Source organism: Oryza brachyantha, chromosome 11, assembly GCF_000231095.2.
Source record: "Oryza brachyantha chromosome 11, ObraRS2, whole genome shotgun sequence".
In the NCBI taxonomy this organism is placed as follows: Eukaryota; Viridiplantae; Streptophyta; class Magnoliopsida; order Poales; family Poaceae; genus Oryza; species Oryza brachyantha.
In genome coordinates, this window is record NC_023173.2 from 15,833,908 (window position 1) to 15,854,845 (window position 20,938).

At 41.9% G+C, this 20,938-nt stretch overlaps 3 protein-coding genes across 5 annotated transcripts; all 3 read right to left on the reverse strand.

Moving 5' to 3' along the window:
• Positions 1–6,610: 6,610 nt before the first annotated feature.
• On the reverse strand, positions 6,611–11,372 carry LOC102701593 (splicing factor U2af large subunit A). 3 transcript variants are annotated; one of them, XM_040528887.1, is made up of 10 exons: positions 11,127–11,372; positions 10,352–10,596; positions 10,159–10,263; positions 9,706–9,779; positions 8,808–8,878; positions 8,515–8,616; positions 7,819–8,439; positions 7,591–7,732; positions 7,211–7,278; positions 6,611–7,125 (listed from the first exon to the last, which is right to left on the reverse strand). In XM_040528887.1, the coding sequence occupies exons 1-10, from the start codon at positions 11,274–11,276 to the stop codon at positions 6,988–6,990; spliced, it is 1,716 nt and encodes a 571-aa protein (XP_040384821.1). In that variant the 5' UTR covers positions 11,277–11,372; the 3' UTR covers positions 6,611–6,987. The 3 variants fall into 3 exon arrangements, 2 of the variants coding, with proteins under 2 accessions (XP_040384821.1, XP_015697726.2); XM_015842240.2 differs by having other exon boundaries at positions 8,515–8,619; XR_005812765.1 differs by having other exon boundaries at positions 7,095–7,125; positions 7,211–7,453; positions 8,515–8,619.
• A 1,953-nt stretch (positions 11,373–13,325) lies between these two features.
• On the reverse strand, positions 13,326–15,123 carry LOC102701872 (polyol transporter 5-like). Its single transcript, XM_040529014.1, has 3 exons — positions 14,986–15,123; positions 14,538–14,884; positions 13,326–14,457 (listed from the first exon to the last, which is right to left on the reverse strand). The coding sequence occupies exons 1-3, from the start codon at positions 15,110–15,112 to the stop codon at positions 13,495–13,497; spliced, it is 1,437 nt and encodes a 478-aa protein (XP_040384948.1). The 5' UTR covers positions 15,113–15,123; the 3' UTR covers positions 13,326–13,494.
• Positions 15,124–17,536: 2,413 nt separating this feature from the next.
• Positions 17,537–19,481, reverse strand: LOC102702144 (polyol transporter 5-like). The gene is made up of 3 exons (XM_040528907.1): positions 19,315–19,481; positions 18,871–19,217; positions 17,537–18,776 (listed from the first exon to the last, which is right to left on the reverse strand). The coding sequence occupies exons 1-3, from the start codon at positions 19,451–19,453 to the stop codon at positions 17,826–17,828; spliced, it is 1,437 nt and encodes a 478-aa protein (XP_040384841.1). The 5' UTR covers positions 19,454–19,481; the 3' UTR covers positions 17,537–17,825.
• Between the last annotated feature and the right edge of the window lie 1,457 nt (positions 19,482–20,938).

The window sequence follows — 20,938 nt, forward strand, 5'->3', positions numbered from 1 at the left end:
GTGGTATTGGGACAGCTTTAAACAATCGAGCGACCACTATGCCACTATAGATTACAAAACTGATGATAGTATATTAATTTCAGAGGTATGATTAGACCATCAGTGGCTCTGTGATGGCGTGTGCGTCACCTCATTGAGAGTATGCACCAAACCATATGCCCATCCCAGCACAGTGAAAGGAAAAAGCCATCTAGAGACAGACTGTGAAACATGCACTATTTGTCAGCGGAAGTGCATGATCCTGCTATATGTATTTGAGTGTTTGTTCACAGCTTGCGTTCTGATACTAGTGATTACTGGTCCATGGGCAGGATAAATATGATGGATCTTTCCATGGAAACACCCATATCTAGTAGATAACAATTCTCACGGCGAATAAGAAAATAGATACAGCTTATTTCTCAGGAGAGACTTGTATAATCCATCCTAGAGAGGAGAAATGAGAGGCCAGCCTGGACCTCCTTGGGCTACATGACTTGTTGCTACAGGATTTAATGACAGCAGGAATACTGGCTGATCAGATCAAAGGTGTTGTGAATATCCATCGTTTTTTGCCTATTCCCTGAGCTGTTTATTCTGAGAGACAAAATTCTTGGACCAACCGAGTACAGAAAAATGAAGTCTTGTATTGGAGAGCGCATAGCCCATAGTACCATGAACAGTCACTTTTGCTAGCTTGGATTAATTCAAATAATATCTATAGTCATTTCTTCAGTTTTCCAAGGGATACCAACAACTGATCTCTCCTATGTTATTTGATTAATTGTGGAGTTCATAAAAACTAGTTGTTTCAACAAACTGGACGGCTACATATTTTGGTTCCTTATGGTGTTGCCAACTCACCTAGATTCAAATCCTAGATTTGCCATGGATGCTTGTATTTACGACCTCCAGACACAAATAAATAATGTTTAGGACCAAGAAATTACTTACAAAGAAAACAAGCTAAATTGTTTGTCCAAAACGTCAAACAAACATGACCGGAGGTAGTACCTATTTGTAGCGAGGCGCCAGGCCAGTCCAGATTATATGCATAGGATAATTATTTGTGGATACTCCCTGATAACTAGAGCATATACTCCCTGATATTAACTAGAAAGGAAACTAGATAATACTAATTTCACTTCCAGGACAGTAGCTTTGGAATTACATAGAAGATGGAGATGTAGCAATCAATTAACATGGTCGTAACTTCGATTCTCATATGCTTGAACCAAATCAATTTAGTGCAAACATGGTCGAATGATGTAGCTGTTCCACACATAGAGTAGTTGGTGCATCAATTAGTTGCCTACTATGACTACTAACTACTATGAGGAACATCATATATTGATGAAGCTTATGCATGCCATCTGCACTGTCAAAATAAAATTTGTACTTCTTTACTGCACACATGTGCTAGCTCCTGCTGGGCATGTCCACCCATAATATACTTATAGCTGTAAGAGTAACATCAGATCGAGTTACTAGTGTCTATCATTTATTACTCCTTTCCGGGCTATATATATGTTATAGTTTGTTGGCATTGTTATTCTTGTATACTGTGCACTCATATATCTCTTCCCTCCTTGTATAGTTCAACCTCAAAGGACAATGAAGTTGAAATATATACATGATGACATGAGCACACAATGGGAATGAGTAGCATTAGGAACAGAATACTTTCATGGTTGTGAAACAATAGATAATTAATCCATTGAATATTTGGTGTTTGATCGTCGTATTGTAGAAGCCATGCAACAACATGGTCTTGTGATATCCTGTCAACTGCTTTTTTAAGTGTCCTGGGTATGGAATGATCTTAGTAACCATTTGGTTAATGGTATAAGATCGGTTGAGGTAAGGGTAGATTGATGAGGAAGGAGTTAGAATAAAACGAGTACGAAAAATAGATAGCTAGAATTAAAAGTTATCTTTTAGTGAGTGGGAAGTTTTGTTTCTCATTATATATCCAAATAGTACTTCAATAAACAGGACTGTATTATTATTTCTGAATTTTCACTGGTGTGTTTTCATGCACATATATTCTTATTACAGATTTCATGTATTCCTTTCAAATTTCTGAAATTAATATAATCTAAACAGCATGACATGGTCAATCTAAGCAATATTAACACAATAGGGTTGAGTGGCATTGAGAAATCCAATACTTCGCTAAAACTGGCATGTCTGCCCTTCTCCAGTAGTCCATCACTCATTGTATATCATTTACTCCCACTTGAATGAGGTGTTTCTCAGTGTTGCAATGTCCTTGCACATGGATTGCTACAATGGTACGAGGTTATGTTCCATGATTATTAGCAACTCATTGGTTGTTATGGGCATGAACTAGGTCCTGCAACAGTTTGGGTATGATAAATTAGGAATAAGTCAAATAAAGATAGGAGATTATCTAGTTACGAAAGAGATAAGGTTTAATAGTAAACTAGAGATAGACATTGGATTGGCTTTGATACGAAATGTTAATTTATTCCTAAGTTATCATGCCTAAATTGTTGCATGGACTTGGCCCCATGCCCAAGCATGCTCCTCCATGCATCCGAGGTTAATTATTACACTTCTATATCTCTTCCTTGCAACCTAATGTATGATATGGAAATACATGATAACTTGAGCATCCCCATGCGAGGTTTAGTATCTTTATCTTTCTTTGTTATTGAAAGGCCACCTATCTGATTCAGTTTATTTATAATGTTGAGCGCAATTTGTTATTCTTAATCATATGCTTACCGATGCAACGTATGCTTCAGAAATCAATTGTATGTTGGCCACAATTTAGTATTCCCAATTTGATGTGTAATTTATTTTTAAAACTTTGTTTTCAAAATTTATTTTAAATTACATAATTAAAATAATTTGACTCGGTGCAATGCACGGGCATTTTTGCTAGTTAAATATAATTTTTCATGACAAATTAAAGGTCATGTATGTGATGAGTGTGTGTGGCACTAAGAGTTAAGTTGAATACCTCACAAGAATAAAAAGGGATGGAATTCCTTTGTCCAGGCTCCAGGTGTTGCTGACTCCACCCATGAAACATTGTTAATGTGAGATGATGAAAGCACCTTAGGCTGCCAGTAGCCTTAACCCATTTCTTGTGTTTCAACCGACGTCCTCTCATGTCCATATATACCATGTCACTTAGCCTCTTTCTTCTGATTCCCAACTTAACACAAAACAAACAGCATTGCATGAATCTAAGGAGACATGTTTTAGTGGGATTGTGCGGTGTCAGGAATATACTGCTTCAGGGGAACCGATCAGATTGAACTTCTTATCTTGATTGAATATTCAGCCTAAGAAATAAATCAAAGGCTTGTTGCTAAGTACCATCTGGCTATAAACTCATAAACAATGGCACTTCGGCAGAGCAGGGTGATCCACCTGTTTTATAAGCAAAACAAGTAGCTCTGTCTTGTCAATGACTACATGCTCAGATCCTCATTACAGATGGAACATTGTTTCTTTGAACATAGTTGAAGAATGTGCATGCAATGCATTGGCATGCCCTTAATAAATTCAAGCATAGTTTGTCAATGGGTAGTGACTACAAGTCTACAATTTAGTGAACTCTCTTTATTCAGAGGTTTTTTTTTCTAATATTTGTTAGCTAAAGAAGAAAAAGTAGTATAGTTTCCTCATCAAATGTCTTCTCCAATATCTGGTACCTCTCGTGAATAAATCACTAAAGAAAGTAGTACATCTTTCTAAGAACTATAAAGAAAACTCTTTAGAAATACTATATTGTCATGCTTTCAGTCAATTGTATTTGACACTAGTAGAAACACTACACCTACCATCCAAGTACTTTTACGGTGCCTTCTACTAATAGTATTATACTACCATTATTATCATTAATAGAAGAATCTCAATCGTTGATTTATCAATTCTATTACTAGTAGAGAGAAATATTATACTAGTAGTAGTTGATGCAGTAGTATAAATGCGTGATCTGTTGGATTAGCATTGTATCTTGATGCCATACGCCTACCTCCTAGGTCCAAGTAGGGGAGGGGGTCTTAGTCACACATGTAACTTAATTTGTTGTCATTACCATTGGAGAGGAAAGCATTGTTGTACTAACCAAGTCCCTGTTGAGATTGAACACCATGGATCATTGGCTACTGATATTTGGCTTTGGAGATATAATTAGTGTAATTGATTAAGATCCTCTGGAAACTCATAGTGCTAAGCATCAAACACAAACTCCAGCTTACCGTCTCTGTTAAACATATGTGAAATCATTAGGTATCCTATTGCATTTGGGACAGTTTTTTTTTTACAGCATGTGCTCCTGCTGAGCATGTACTCTTATTTAGTTTACAGAACATCTTTTTTCACACCTACAATCCTGTGCACACATTATTACTTCTCTCCTTTGTGGCCTGTTTTTCTACCCTTTTAAGTCCATATATTTGTTGATGCAGTGGTTCGTGTATACTATTGCACCCTACTCTTCCTTCTCTACAAGTTCAAACTCAAAGGATAAAATGGTAAAACAAAACAAACGCCAATCAATGGGAGTGTGTGGCATCAAGAATAGAGCATTTTATTGGACGCAAAGCAAATGCCAATCAGTTATAGGCAAATTCCATTCTTGATTCTCATTGTGTAGAACCGCATTGACTCATTGAGCCATCAGCATGTTTCCAGCATCAAACCGCTCTTAACCATCCTCTTGAGTACATCAAGCCTGCTTTATCTCCTATAGCTGGCTGATCTAGCTTGACAGTTGAAACCAGGTGAGAATAAAGGCGGCCAAAAAGAAAGAAGTATGTATTTCATTATCAAATGGTAAATTAAGTATTAGCTATTGTAACTTAAAAAATAGATTAAGCGTGATTATGGAAAATAGGGAGAGTTTTCTTTATTTTTCTTTCCCTTCGAATTGAATTTTTCCTAACAACAGGAACCTATCGAAACTTTGTGTGAAAATAGTAGTTAGATCTTTACAGCTTGACTGCATGTGTATTCGTTTGTTTCTCACTCCTCAAATCCCTATATAGGGCATTTAATTATTTGTCACATGCTACCATACCCAATTTAACGATTTGTTACTCTCTTTGTCTATGACTGGGTTCTGAACCCACTTATCATTGACACACAGATTAAGTGTCACTTCTAATAGTATCAAATTCTTAAATATCCTTGTACACTCATATAAAAAGTGGTGGTGGTGAATCTGCTACCTACCCACCACCAACTCTCTCATATTTTTTTAAAAAATAAAAATAAGTAAGACATATATATCAAATCATCTTATTATCTATACTTTAATAACATGCTAATGATTGAAATATATATCAAACTATTGTTATTAGCTCTACTTTAATAACATGTGAACGATAGTTTTTTAATAAAATTTTATTGCGGCGCATGGGCAATATGCTAGTATCAACCAATTTGTTGTTAAAAAATCTAAAAAAAGCATCTCCAACTTGCATTTTTTATGCCCAAAATCAATCAACACAGTGAGAAATAAATTAAATAAACTATGTTCTGAATATACTCCATTATTACTTCTGTTTTTCTTTTGTTTATTGTCATAGTAGTAAAATAAAAAGGGTTAGCAAAGGCGTTTGGGGCTTAGAACCAAACAGCCCTGCACTCAGATTTTAGGAAAACGTGAGCGGAAACCGCAAAAACCATGACAAAATCATTTTCAAAAAAATTGAATTCAAACCGCATGGTCTATGTGACTTCTCTGTGATTTTAGGCGCCCAAACGGCCAAACCACATGTTTTGGACGATTATCGTGTGGTTTGTGCTCCACCCCGTAATCCGTCTAGTCTGAGAAAAATAAAAATGAGAAAATTGTAAAAAAAATTAAATAAATTATGAAAAATAGGAAATAAATACTATGATATATTTGGTACTTGTAAGACATATTAGTTGGTAAAAGAAAATTTCTGCATGATCATTGCTAATTGATATTCAAATAATATTAAATGACAATTCTCAAATGACCAATAAATATACAACAAATTTAAAATTTAAAATTCATGCATGAACCACAATGCAATATAATTAATATTATACCGTGGAGCCTCCCTCACTGACTTATTGTCAAAAAAAATACAATATAATTAATAGAAGGTTTACAGTGTCTAATGTATAAATATTATACTGATGGTAGAATCATAAATGGAACCCAAATATTATAAGAGGATCAGAAATATCCGTGACCAAATATTATAAGAGGATCACAAATATCCGTGAGAACTTACCGCGCATGCCGGTAGTCTTCTAGAATGTTTAAGAAGTATTAAAAAGTATTAAAAAAAGACATAAGTATTATGGAAAAAATTATGATATAGTCTCCTCAAACATTTATCCATTTCCCGTATTTAGTCAGTTTTGGTTTAGAATTTGATCGTATAATTGTTAATTTAGTACAATTTAATTTAACTACTTTACGAATAATATCTATTCCTAGAATTTTGTGATTTTTTTTCAACAAATAGTTCCAAAATTCTTGAATTTGATCAAAATTTACACCATTTTGGGTGCTTAGAAAACATTAAAAAGCATCCCTAATGCAATTAATGAATATTTCGCAAAGAGCAAGTTTGAAGCTATTCGTTTGCCACCGCAATGAAAACAGCATCCGTTTTATGAAACACTTCCACGTGCATCAGTGCCTAGGATTAGGTCTAATTACAGTTTTTTTCCTGGAATTTGCCCCTCGAGTATTGCAGTTTCCTGAGTTTCCCAAATGTACCGAGTTCAACATGAAACCGCGTCAACGCGGCTGACTTCATGACAAACTTTCCCAGATTTTGTACCATGAGAAAACTTTCTACCAAAAATACAACGTTGCAACAATTTCTATCAAAGTAAAAAAAACATAAGCACAGATATGGTCCTGCAGTCCTGCACCAATCTCTACCCTATAATATAAGTTCAAATAACACGGAAAGCTGGACGCAAATTTGCATAAAAGAACCGCCTTATGGCGATATAATTGAGAGCGCGACTATGGTGTGTTCATTCATCATGTTGCCCTTCAGCAAACTTGGTCTCGGAGTAGAACACAGCCACCACCTGGTTGTTGGCAAACTTCCTCCCGTGCATCCCGTTCTTCGCGTTGGACGAGCTCTCTACATCTGCAAATTCCAAAAACACCTGCAACACCCCGTGCATCAGAATAGTTTCGAATACAACACATGATGCTGTTTGTATTGAATTGCCATAGAGAAAACGCACTCACCCTGCCAACTCCAGCAACAGGAGCACCACTGGGATCAGGTCGCGGGATCACAACTTTCACCAAGTTACCTGAACAAGTGTTAGTGAGAACATACACAAAAAAGGAAAAACATAGCATCATGTCATATGATAAAACTGATAAATCAAAGTGAAACTGGAATAGTGTCTCTTCTGTAGGTTATGCCCGATGGCCAATTTTGCAAAGGTCGGACTATAAAATACTCTGCAATGGCACTATGTGGGACTACAAAAAAGACACACAAAAAGACAAACACACAAAAGAAAACCAGTTCAGTAACTGACCAAAGGCAAAAGGCAATGATAAAATTAAACCTAAGAAATTGGCACAAGAAGCAAGGAGTGTGAGTTCAATGTTGTTACCATATCTGGACGCTTCTTCCTTCATGTCTTGCACAATGTCCTCATATTCCTCATCATCCCTCAGTTCATCTGCTGAAACCACTTGAGTAAGGCATACAACCTTTGTAGGTAGGGCTCCTCCTCCAACTTGGTACATGAGTTTCTGTACAACAAAACAAATCAGATTGGAAAGCTAGTAACAAAATGAAATTTGCTCCCTAAAATAGTGTATTTAACATCAGTACAGACCTGCATTTGGACCTGTTGCTGTGCATGTAGTAGCATGCTCTCTTGCTCTGGCCTAGGTTGAGAAGCACCTTGGTTTGCTCGTCTAACAGTGAGGGTCTTGTCTCCCATCTTGATACCATTAAGAGCAGCACAGGCAATGTCCGTGACATTGAGATCCTGGTATACACAGAAGGCATAACCCTTCGAGTTACCAGTTTCTCTGTCCTTTACAAGATCAAAACCGCGCAGTGGTCCAAAGGATTCAAGCAATTCCCTAACTTGAGCTTCTGTGAAGTAATAGGGGAGCCCGCCCACAAAAATGCGGTCAGGACCCTCTAAACCTCCAGATGAGCCAGGGGTTAAGCCAACAGCAGCAAGCTTGAGGTTAGGGTTTGGCTGGCTTGGGCCCAATGCAGCTGCTAGGGAAGGATTATAGTCTGTTGGCCTTCTAACCTTCACAGGTGCTCCCTCAAACATTATACCATCCAAGGACATGGCATTGCTTGCTTCCTCTACAGACCTCATCTCCACAAATGCAAATTTCTTATCATGGTTTATGTAGACATTAAGAACAGCATCACCTGGACCAGATGTATTACCACCAATAGCAGCCATAACTTGATTGAAGAATACAGCAACAGTCTGCAAAAAGGTGAGACAAATCAGCACAAACCACAAGTTGATAAATGTGGAAAAAGGAAAAGGACAATTTCTTACATGCTCATTAGCAGTGGGAGGAAGTCCACCAACATAAACACGCCTAGCATGTCGAGTAGCCTGTTGGGTCATAGCTTGTGGTTGAATAACAAGTGGAGTGAACTGCTGCAAGACAAGAGAAAATTAGAAGCGGAAGTCATATTGAATAACTAAAGTTGATATCATATCACACTGGTAGTTCATTCTGCCAACACCAGATAGCAGCAAAACAGGCTGGATTGTCTTGTGATGGCAGCATGGACAATCCATGTGTGACCTCTAGAAATACTAAGTTAAAAAAACATGGTACTCACCTGGGGTTGAGTCAAATTGAACATGTTTGGAAGCATCCCAGGAATAACAGGGGGCACAACAGGTAACTGACCTGAAATTTGTAGACAAAAAATCATCAGAAAGATTCAGCGTTGCTTCTCAAATATAAAAGGTGATCATCTATAGAAAAATCATTAGTAACAATCCCGCCACTCCTCTTAATCTAATGTAGGTCCTGGTTTTCCAAAATTCAGTGTAGATTAATGGATAGCAGTTGCATACTGATGATTGAAGTTAACAAGTACTAAACCATCATAATGAAATACTAGCTGCTATTGGAAGACGAACAGGGTATCAAACCAGATTGTTTCCTCCTTGTACATTAAAGCTATAGTGTCTCCCATTGCAGCAGTTGGACAAAGTGGCCCAAGATTGCTTTCCTACCAATATGCATACAAAACAAACAAACACCAAGAAAAAGAAAAGAATCTCACTTAGTTCCAGTTACCAGTTATAATAAAATCAAATTAACTGTCTGCAAGAAAATATCAACCACATAGTGATTACCATGCCTCTAGGCATCCCGTGGTTAAAAAAAAAAGCAGTGTTCCAATTTCTGGTTACATACCAGAAAAAGACCAGTTAATAGCCGTTTCCTAAACCTCAGGCATACAAATATATAATTTTTGAATAACGTACTTCACTGGGAACTAGAGACATTAACTTATAACCTGGCTAAGTGCTAACATTGCTGAAAGAAAAGAAATCAAGGGAGTTACAACATGAACTAGTAACAAGTTAATGACAAAGGTCTACACACATGTTTATGTATGCCAACCAAGTCCACTTGGTGAGCATCAAATCAAAGTCCCAAATATATAAAGAATGCATTCAGAAGAGTAAAATGAAACCATAAGATTATGTTGGGTGTCAACATACCTGGGGCTGCACCAGCAGCAAGTGTAGAAATGGCTTGCTGTGATGGTCCCTGGTCAAATCCACTCACGCGCTTGCTGCATTAAAGTCAAATTAATAAGCAGACCCAAAGAAGTGTAGAGTATCATGAGTCATGACATTGCATAAACAAAAGAGAATTGAACACCCACCAAACAAGCTATATGACAAAGAATAAATCATGTGCAGAAAAGATTAAATTAAGCTAGTAAAGACATGTATCATTGTACAAGATTGCAAAGCAATAAACTGAGTTCATTACAAGCTCTCACAGTGCAATGTTTGGAAAATAAGAAAACAAATGATGGCGTTCTTAAAAGTATAGTCATTATTAACAGGTAACAAAAGCACATGTTACTTTTGTTTCAAACTTCAGCCATCAACAGGAACCAAACTAAATGCATAAAAGAAGCATTACAAGGGGATGCAATCACATACCTCTTTGAACGAGAGCGTGAACGAGACCTAGATCTACGGTCATGACCCTTTGAAGGAGAGCGGGACCGAGAGCGATGCCTGCGGTGACCATCACGGTCTCTTCTCCTGCATTACGAAATACATCAGATTTCCATAATAAAAGGTGGGATGAATAAAAAAAGCACTGTGGAACACACAGAAATTAGAACCAGACCTTTCAGAATCATGGCCCCAGCGTCGATCACGATCATCAGAACGTTCACGATCACGGTGCTCCCTTCTTTCACTTCTATCACGATGATCCCTGTGGCGATCACGGTCCCTGTCCTTGACACCACGATCACGGTCCCTCCGGTCTCTACCGCGGTCTCTGTCTCGTTCCCTGTCTTTGTCCTTCTCACGTTCTCTGTCCCTCTCTCTAGACTTTGAGGACCTGCCATCGAGTGGCTGTGCCTCGTGCTGATAACAAAAAGGGATTCATTAGTCAGCAACCATCAGCACTGGCTGCTTAGCATTAAAATCGCACCAAGGATTTTCTAAACAATCATAATAGTGCATAACACAATCAAAATCTATCCATACCGAGAACAAGCTAAATGCAAACAGTGATCATAAAGTACTGAAGGACACTCCACAGTGACATAATCAGCTTAAGCTGAACATCCCATCATATATTAAACATCACGGGAGAACAAATTCAATCCAGGTGTATCAATAGACAGATGTAATTCAAAAACCGCAAAAATTTTAACCGGCTCCACGTTTTTTGAATTAATCGTTCAACTCCAAAATTTAACAGGACTTAAATTAGCACACAACAACTAACAGTTACAAGCAATCTAATCAACTAGGCGAGAAACACCTAAGACGAGATCCCCTCCTTCCTCTGTTCCTCCACCCCAATGCACGAACAATCCTAAAACCAGATCGCACCATCCCACAACATGGACCAAAAGCGATCAGCCCATCCAGACCATTGACGCACGTACCTGAGATCGACCCCCGTCGGCGCTGTCGGAGAAGCCGGTGGGCTTGGCGTTGGCGGCGGCGGGCGGGGACCCCTCGGGCGCAGGGTACACGGCGGCCGCCGAGTCGCCGTTCCCGTTACCCTCGTGGCGCTGCTCCTCGTACTCCGCCATCCGAGCGCCGGAGTCGTCGCGGCGGCAGCGGCGAAGGCGGCGGCGAGTCGGGTCGGCGATTCCTAGGGTTTCGTCTGGCTCAAGCGGAGGCGGCGTGCGTGCGGGCGGGCGGGCGCGAGGGTGAACGGGTCGTTTTATATAGCGCGAGGAGGCTGACGTGTGGGTCCCGGAGTCAAGTGAGAGGAGAGGAGAGGTGCGGTGAGCCTCGTCGGTTTTGAAGGCGGTTCAAAAGAAATCGTGCTCGTTCGACAGAAAAGTCTTCGAGTTCGGTTTGATTTTCGGCCGGAATACAGGACGGCCCATGATTGAGCCCAACATGATCGGGTCAAAAACGGCCCAGCACAGCCCATCGCAGGAAAATTGAGGACGGCGTAGTGGAAGAGAATTTTTTGAATTTTTAATTTTATATATTAAATAATTTACAAATTTAATTTTGTGTTTCAAAAAATCGCAAAACTAACCTCCTACCCTCCGCTAGGAAGGGGAAAAGGTGACATGGCAAACGGCCGCCTGGCCGCGAGGGACGGCAGCAAACAGGCGGCTGGGCTTTTTGCATTTAGCCCCTGTAAAGGCAACAAGGGGGAAAATGAAAAAAACGCAGCCTAGCCAAGAGGTGAGAATGGCAAGGTGGCCATTTTGCAAAAAAACCTAAGGGCAAAAAAGAGCTAAACGCAAAATCGTTGAGCCGCCGTCATCGCACGTTCCTGTCGTCCGACCGTCGTATGCCACGTAGACTTTCCATTCTCCTAGAGGAGATAGGAGGTTAGATCTGTGATTTTTCAAAATGCAAAATCAATTTTATAAATTATTTAATAAATAAAATCAAAAATTCAGACAACTCCTGGCCGGTTTGTTCATATTCAAATTTATAAATTCGTTTTTTTCTGGGACATAGGATTAGTGTTCAGTAACAAAGGCCGGTGTGCCATATACATATATGTCTATACGAGTCAGAGAGAATAAATCTTCCTTCAAATAGTATATTTGCAAACGAAAAATAATTTACAAATAAACTTTTTATCTACATGTTTATAGCGATCTAAAAATCAAAACTGAAAAGTAAATTACGATGAAAATCCTTAAAATCAACTTCAAATAAAGATTAGAAATTTAAATTTTGACTTATAAATATAAACAATAGCTAAAAGACTAGGGTGTGTTTGTCTAAGTAACAAACAGCAATAAATATAGGAGATGATGAGAGATGCAATAAGCTCCAGCAGATCCACATTGTATTTGCATACTGTTGCATCATGATGAGCAGGCTGGGCCATCAGTCTTGTCCGTGAGGCGTATAAGAGCAAATAAGCATGTTAAATCAGTGTCTGGTTCACATCAATATTGGAATTATTGGTGCAGGTCTTTCTTCTCTTCAGTGAGATCTGGTTTGATCACAATTTGATCGTCGGATAGCTTTTGTTTGTCGATCGGCTTATCACAATAATCTTCCTTACATTAAAGAAAAAAAGATCTCAGATCATCACAAGTGATTATTGTATAACCAAACACCGAGTCTTCTTCTTGTCGTAGCAAAGATTAATAATTGCCAACATGTAGTCTTTGGTTCATGTAGAGGCATCAAAACACTTGGCATGTTTGAAGACATGAACATAACATAGTATTTTCAATAAATTTTATACAAAACAATTTAATTCCATGCAAGAACATGAAAAATTAATTAATTATCCCACAGTATTATAGATGGAGCCTCAACCAGCGTAATTATTCTAAGTTCAGACTTTACTCATCTCGTGCCAAAGTATTGGTGGATCTAGAAATTTTCTATAACCCGAGCAAAACATGTCAGGTACAGCCATTAATTGTCTCGTGGATGTCGTGAAACATGAAGAATAAACGCCACGTCTCACGGCCAAAATTTAAATTTAATTTTAAATTTCAGGTTGATTTTGTTTATTTTTCTGTCTTAGCTTTTAGATAGCTAAGAATATGTATATAAAATTTTATTTACAAATTATTTTTCTTTTATAAATATACATTTGGCATTTTTTGGGAAACACCCTAACAATCACTCAAAAAGCCTGTGCTGAATAATTTAGTGATTATGCATGATGCAAACACATTTTAGTGGGCTTCATCAGAACAAGTTCAGGAAATATAATATTATCCATTATGAAAACAAAAATAGTGTTCATAACTTCTATATAAAACTCAAATTTGCTGAAAAAGTTTGGGTGTAAATGAAGAAGATCGGTGGCGATCACTTGGAGAAGAGCGCGTCCATGTCCTCCAAGCTTCGACCCCTCGTCTCCGGCAGCCACACGTAGACGAACACGCAGGCGACGGCCGCCACGCCGGCGTAGAGGAAGAAGCAGCCTGCCATGGTGATCCCGTCAGCGAGCGATATGAACGTCATGGTGACGGCGCCACACGCCAGCCGGTTCACGGCGATGCCCAGGCTGGCGCCCTGCGCCCGCAGCCGCAGCGGCATGATCTCCGAGGTGTACGTCGCCGTCGTCGGCCCGAGCCCGACGGAGAACGCCGCGACGAACGCCATGACCGACGCGACGCAGGCCGCGGCGCTCGCCGTGGGCGGTGACGGTGACGATGACGCCACGCAGCAGAGAGTCAGCGCCAGTGAGGTCAGCGTCACGGCCATGCCGCCGGTGCTGGCAAGCAAGAGTGGGCGGCGGCCGAGGCGGTCGGAGAAGAGCGTGGCGACGAGGATGAAGCACGTCTTGACGACGCCGACGGCGATGGTGGCGCCCAGCACGGCGGCGTTCGACGCCATGCCGACCTTCTTGAACACCAGTGGGCTGTATAGCACGATGGCATCGATGCCCGACGCTTGCTGGAAGAACTGTAACCCGATGACGCATGCGAGGATCCGCCGGACCATGGCCGTCGGCCGAATGATCAGCTCCCTCCACACGCCACCGCTACCATCGTGAGGCGCGGCGACGGCCCGCTTGATCTCCTCGAGGCGGAGCTCGGCCTCGGCGGCGGAGTCAGAGGTGCGCACGAGCACGGCTCGCGCGTCGGCGTGGCGACCGCGCATGGCGAGCCAGCGCGGCGACTCCGGCATGGCGAGCACCCCGGCGGCGAGCAGCACGGGGGGGGCCGCGCCGACGCCGAACATGACGCGCCAGCCGAGGTGCACCGGCAGGCCGGCAAAGGCGTAGTTCGACACGTAGCTGAGGAGGATGCCAACGTTGACGAACATCTGCACGAGCAGAGAGCATGGAAGGAAGCCTATCAAGGTGTTCGACGCAGGACAAGACGGATCGTAGCATGTGTACGTACATCGAGCAACGAGGTCAGGACGCCGCGGGTGGACGCCGGCGAGATCTCGGCGTTGTACACGGGCGCGACCACGCGCGCGAACCCGACGCCGATGCTGGTGACGAAGCGCGCCGCCATGAGCGCGGCGTAGCTGCCGCCGAGCGACATGGCGAGCGCGCCGGCCACGAGGAACGCGTTCGCCAGCACGATCGTGCCGCGGCGGCCAAGCACGTCGGCCGTCCAGCCGGCGGCGAGGATCGACGCCAGCATGAACACGTTCATCGACCCCGTCAGCACCTCGATCTCGGCGTCGCTCAGCCCCAGGTCCTCCCGGATGAACAGCTGCGCGCCGCTCATCACCGCGAGATCTGCAAAGATGCAACAACGTACACGAGCTCCATCTCCATGGATGCCATTGCTTGCTCTCCCAAGAACTAACGATTGCCAAGAACTCAATGAGTGCACGTACTGTAGCCCATGAGGACGGTGGTCATGGAGGCGAGCGTGGCGCAGCCGAAGGCGTACATGTTGCGGCGCCGGGGCTTTTCGCCGGACGACGAGAGGAGCGGGGCGGCGGCGGCTTCGCCGGTGGCCATGGCTAGGTTGGTTTCCGCGGCAGGTGTCTAGCTGTGTGAAGTGTTGGACACAGAGTAAGGCTAATAATATAGCAAGCAAGTCGACGGCAAGACTTTTTACCTTCTTCTCTTAGCCCATCTATATTTTAATTAACTCTTCATCATTAATATATAATACATTGTTGGATTTAAACTTACCGTCTGCTTCTTCTCTCTCTTCAACTTTAGCATTTAGCTGGCTTATAGCCTGCTATTATAATTGCTCTAAACAACTATGAGTATGAGCAGATAGTGACAATATAATGGTAATTGGCTTAATTCTTTTGCCTACCGGTTTTAAATTGTAGAGATTTTTAAGCTAAAAATTTTAAAGTTTTAAATAGTGTTTGTGAAAGGAGGTCCCTTGGCCCATTGCCACCATTGCGTGCAGTGTGTGGTTGGCAACGACGATTACTGAGCAAAATAATTTCACATTTATTTTCGTACTCTGGCGGGCAGATATATGTAGGGTTTAATTTCTTTTTAACATAATGAGCAGATATGCAGGTAGATCATGTGGCTGATAAAATCGTACAAAAACGATTATCTGGACACATGTAAAATCGGGTAGATTGACAATTAATATACAACCACCTTGTGTAAAATATTTGACTGAAAATATTTAGCAATTAATATGTTACCACTTCCCGTCATAAAATATTTGACTGAAAATCTTGTATTAAACACCACAGGTTTCATGAACCAAGTAAATAGATGCGTTACTCACTAATAGAGCGACAATAGAACGTTATCGTAATTATCATAAGTACTTGTGTCTAAATCATAAAATATTAATCATGCCTCCAAAGTTGTCTACAATAACAAATATCATCAAATTCATCATAGGTGATGAGGGATGCATGGATAATCGTGTTCCAAATGGTCCACATAATTGATGTCGAAAGTGAGGCTAACAGCAGCCTGGCCCGTCAGTCCTGCCATTGAGAGAGACATGTATCAGAGTAAAAGCTGTTGGCTCACTTGTTGGTTCCCTTCTATTTTGATTTAGGTTTTGTTTTAATTTTGAGAATTTTTTGGTGCTGATGATACGGGTTGCTAACTTTTGTTTGACCATTAGCTCATGGCAAGTGAATACTGAATATTTTGACATGTTGGTGAAATGAGTGTTGATGAAATGTTTATGATGTTGAGAATTTTCTAGGGGTTGACCGTGTCTCAAATTTTGGAAGTTTTTATCTCAAGGACATTTCAGTCGTAAGGAAAAAAAATATAAGACTAACGGAGGCTAATCGGACGGTGATGGTTTATCGTAGAAATTATACATATAGACCGATGGTAAGTTATAAAACATGATCTATAGTTCTCTGGTACATCATTCACTATCACACTTCACGATGTACGACACCATGCTCGAGTACAAGCATTTACTCTATTTCTATGTACAACTTTCATGATCGTGTTAGATCTAACGACCCTCGACACCATCCCACTTCATCATTATTCGATGGGTTTATCATTCTCCATCCTACTAATATGCCGTGTGAGCATAATAGACTTAATAAGGTATTAGGTTTTTTTGCTTGTTTTTGGACAAATCTATGGTCAAAATAAATTATACAGTTCCCTGATACAGGCGAAAAGATGATTAGTTCTAATATTTGTAAACCATACGTGTACCGTATTTAGAAAGAGCCCTGACCTGCCACCAACCATTACTTCTCTAAACTCCCGCGCCCACCATATTAATGTCCATCATCATCAATCTATTAAATATCTCATAATCAATATTATTTAGAAAATGGTGTATTTGTGCAATAATAGGAATATAGTTTTATAAAGTAGATATTTAAATTAAATAGAATCACCGTCATTTATCAACATGCATGATCAGAGGAAGACTTACCTGAGCACCCAAAACCCACTCATCCTGATCATCCCTGCGATGAATTCCGTACTTTATGTTGTGTTCGGCAAATTTAACATGTATAATTATATTTAATTAAACTAGAACTATAATACTCGATATATTAGGTTACAGTGGTTGTTCTACAAGTGAAGAGTTGTAACTGATACTCTATAGGTTTTATCAATAGTGACTGATACTCTATTTTGGTTTCTTAATTTCTAATCTACTGTTTTCTAGAGCATCAAGAGCCTCTTTCTTAGCCTAAAGACGGGTGGAGCCCACTATCGTACTCTCCCAGTACCTTTTGCTCTTTGTGTTATATTGAACGTTTGATCGGACATTCAAAGAGTTTTTTTATACGAATGAGAAAACAAATTTCATAGCTTGCATGGAAACCGCAAGATGAATTAGGCTTTAAAAATTCGTCTCACGACTTCTCCCATAACTATGTAATTAATTTTGTTTTCTATCTGTACTTAATGCTTTATTTGGATGTTCACAAATTTGATATGATGTTTTTAGAAAAAAACGTTTTGGGAACTAAACGGGAAGTATACCCTCAGATCAAAACATTTAGAACACATCAAGAAAAAGTACATCCAAAAAGATCAAGACCCATCTGTCACTCTGTCACCATTGTCCCTGTTGTTGCTTACCATGGGTGGGGAAGTCCCATTGGATGCCAAATGCTACAACATCATATATCTTCCAAGATGAGAGAAAATGAAAGTTAAAAAAAAAATCATTCTTGATAGACATGGACCTATGCTCTTGTGCTAAAAAATTCATTCTTTGAGACTCTTCCATCAAATCTAAGTAAGGCGTCGATCACTTGGCGAAGAGCACGTCCATGTCCTCCAAGCTCCGGCCCCTCGTCTCCGGCAGCCGCACGTAGACGAACACGCATGCGGCGGCCGCCACGCCGGCGTACAGGAAGAAACATCCGGGCATGGTGATCCCGTCGGCGAGCGATATAAACGTCATGCTCACCACTCCGCACGTCAGCCGGTTCACGGCCATGCCCAGGCTCGTCCCCTGCGCGCGCAGCCGCAGCGGCATGATCTCCGCAGCGTAGGTCCCCGTCATTGGCCCGAGCCCGACGGAGAACGCCGCGACGAACGCCATCACGGACGCGACGCACGCGGCGGCGCTCGCGGCCGACGGCGGCGTGGTGCAGAGCGTGAGGGCGAGCGAGGTCAGCGTCACGGCCACGCCGCCGGTGCTGGCGAGCAAGAGCGGGCGGCGGCCGAGGCGGTCGGAGAAGAGCGTGGCGACGAGGATGAAGCACGTCTTGACGAGCCCGACGGCGACGGTGGCGCCCAGGACGGCGCTGTTCGACGCCATCCCGGCTTTCTTGAACACTAGCGGGCTGTAGAGCACGATGGCGTCGATGCCGGACGCCTGCTGGAAGAAGGGCAGCCCCACCACGCAGGTGACGATGCGCCGGACCATCGCCGACGGCCGGAGGAGGAGCTCCTGCCACACGCCGACGCCGGCCTCCTCCTGCGGCGCCTCGACGGCCTGCTTGATCTCCTCGAGGCGGAGCTCGGCCTCCGCGACGGTATCCGAGGTGCGCACGAGCACCGCACGCGCGTCGGCATAGCGCCCGCGCATGGCCAGCCAGCGCGGCGACTCCGGCATGGCGAGCACACCTGCGGCGAGGAACACCGGCGGGAGCACGCCGATGCCGTACATGACGCGCCAGCCGACGTGCACCGGCAAGCCGGCCAGTGCGTAGTTCGACACGTAGCTGAGCAGGATGCCGATGTTGACGAACATCTGCAACATGCAAGCAGAGCATCGATCACGATCAGGGCAACGCAAATCAACAACTTTTTAGCTTCCAAATCAAACACCATGGATGCAAACACACATCGAGGAGGGAGGACAGGACGCCGCGGGCGGACGCCGGCGAGATCTCGGCGTTGTACACCGGCGCGACGACGAGCGAAAACCCGACGCCGATGCTGGTGACAAAGCGCTCCGCCATGAGCGCGGCGTAGCTCGCGCCGAGCGACATGGCGAGCGCGCCGGCCATGAGGAACGCGTTCGCCAGCACGAGCGTGCCGCGGCGGCCGAGCAGGTCGGCAGCCCAGCCGGCGGCGAGGATGGATACCAGCATGTACACGTTCATCGACCCGGCGAGCACCTCGATCTGTGCGTCGGTGAGCCCGATGTCCTCCCGGATGAACAGCTGCGCGCCGCTCATCAGCGCGAGATCTGCAAGACGGCACGAGCTCCATGAACGCAAGTTGGAGGCGATGACAACGAAGCCGACGGCGACATGCTCGCATGCACGGCGGCGACATGTACGTACTGTAGCCCATGAGGACGGTGGTCATGGAGGCGAGCGTGGCGCAGCCGAAGGCGTACATGTTCCGGCGGGGCTCATCGCCGCCGGGCGGCTTGGCCGATGAGGCGAGGAGTGGAGCCGCGGCATCGCCGCCGTGCGCCATGGTTTGTGTCTGCGAAAGTTCGAGTTGTGACTTGGTATAGTGTTACTTGTTAGTTGATTGAGTTCGCTTTTAAAGGCTATGAGATGTTTTTAAAGTGCTTAAAAAATATTAGAGATATGTTCAATTAATATAAATATATGTCAAGCATTGATTAATTCAGAATATATAATGGAGGTTGCTCTAATATTTGTTTCTAACCAAAGCATTTCAATTGTATATCTGTCCAATAAAAGGAAGTAATGATAGTGCTTAGTGGTGATAAAATCTGTCACATACCTCATCACGAAATCACTCCTATCTTTTAAAATAAAAAATAATTAAGACCTATATATCAATTAGCATCAAACTATTTTATTAACTCTATTTTTATAATATGCTAATAATATTTTTTAATAAAATCTCATAGGCAATATGCTAGTTACCTCTAGATAAAAAAACATATCGTACTTTTTCAAAGTCCACCTTATATAATTTTTGCATACCTGCTTCTTTAGCATAGTTTTATTGTGAATGCTCTTGTTGTGATAAAACTTGGGTGTGTAATTTTCAGGAAGCCAAAACCTATTTATCGTCTAAGTTAATTCATGTTAATTTCAAAACAACATTGTTTTTATGACTCGAGGGGCTATCTTATTACATCATATCCTCCATAAAAAAAATGTAAGAATATTTGACTATATCATACTTATAGCCAGATAATCTTTTATATTTCGGAGGTGCCTACTCATCAATTTTATCTAAAATTTCTCATGTTCTAAGCAGGTATTTTATTTTAAAAATTATCACGGTTTGCTTAAAATTCAAGGACTATATTTCGTCCAAAATTACCGATCCAAACTTACCGGAAGATAGCTTTTAAACGGGAGATCTGCACGAGCAAAAAAAAAAAAATCTCAGATCAGAGATGCGTATAGATCAATAGGATGATACCCACAGATCCACATGGCCAATGTTGTCTTGTCCCAGTGAGATACGTCAGTTTGCAAGCGACGACCATGCAGGCCAATCGATTGCTGTCTTGTCGATCACTTGTCAGTGAACCTGTCAACAGATGTGTTGGATCAGTGGTTACCCTTTTGTCTTTGTTGTCTGCTTTTTTTTTTAATGTAATGACAATTGGTTTATCACCTAACACGAGTGCTGCAAATAATTAAGAGATCTCAATAATTAAAGATGCTAGCTGCATGTTCATTTTGTTGTTCCTGTAGGATCCAAGCATAGAAGTTAGGTGGATGTTTTTTAAGACCAACCAATGACAACATAAGTTTTCTTATAGAAAAGAAAAGCTAATGACATCATATTTATTGTTAAACTTAACAGTACAGGAATAAGAGTAAGGTTAATAGAAAGACTAACTACTGGTTCTAACATTCTTCTATATCATTAAGAGCTAACGTAAAATTAAATTATATAATAATCACACATAAATATATATTATATTATCAATGTATGGTTCATCTCTCATACGCACTTAGTATTTTAGAG

Bases quoted from the DNA above. Each gene is read 5' to 3' on its own strand.
- LOC102701593 (XM_015842240.2), bottom strand. From the start codon at position 11,276: ATGGCGGAGTACGAGGAGCAGCGCCACGAGGGTAACGGGAACGGCGAC. The intron at 10,264-10,351 runs GTCTGGTTCTAA...TTCGTAATGCAG, and splicing joins TGGGGCCATGATTCTGAAAG to GAGAAGAGACCGTGATGGTC. The intron at 7,126-7,210 runs GTGAGTGCGTTT...GGGGTGTTGCAG, and splicing joins CTGTTGCTGGAGTTGGCAGG to GTGTTTTTGGAATTTGCAGA.
- LOC102701872 (XM_040529014.1), bottom strand. From the start codon at position 15,112: ATGGCCACCGGCGAAGCCGCCGCCGCCCCGCTCCTCTCGTCGTCCGGC. The intron at 14,885-14,985 runs GTACGTGCACTC...GCATCTTTGCAG, and splicing joins CACCGTCCTCATGGGCTACA to ATCTCGCGGTGATGAGCGGC. The intron at 14,458-14,537 runs GTACGTACACAT...CTGCTCGTGCAG, and splicing joins TCCTGACCTCGTTGCTCGAT to ATGTTCGTCAACGTTGGCAT.
- LOC102702144 (XM_040528907.1), bottom strand. From the start codon at position 19,453: ATGGCGCACGGCGGCGATGCCGCGGCTCCACTCCTCGCCTCATCGGCC. The intron at 19,218-19,314 runs GTACGTACATGT...GCCGTCTTGCAG, and splicing joins CACCGTCCTCATGGGCTACA to ATCTCGCGCTGATGAGCGGC. The intron at 18,777-18,870 runs GTGTGTTTGCAT...TGCATGTTGCAG, and splicing joins TCCTGTCCTCCCTCCTCGAT to ATGTTCGTCAACATCGGCAT.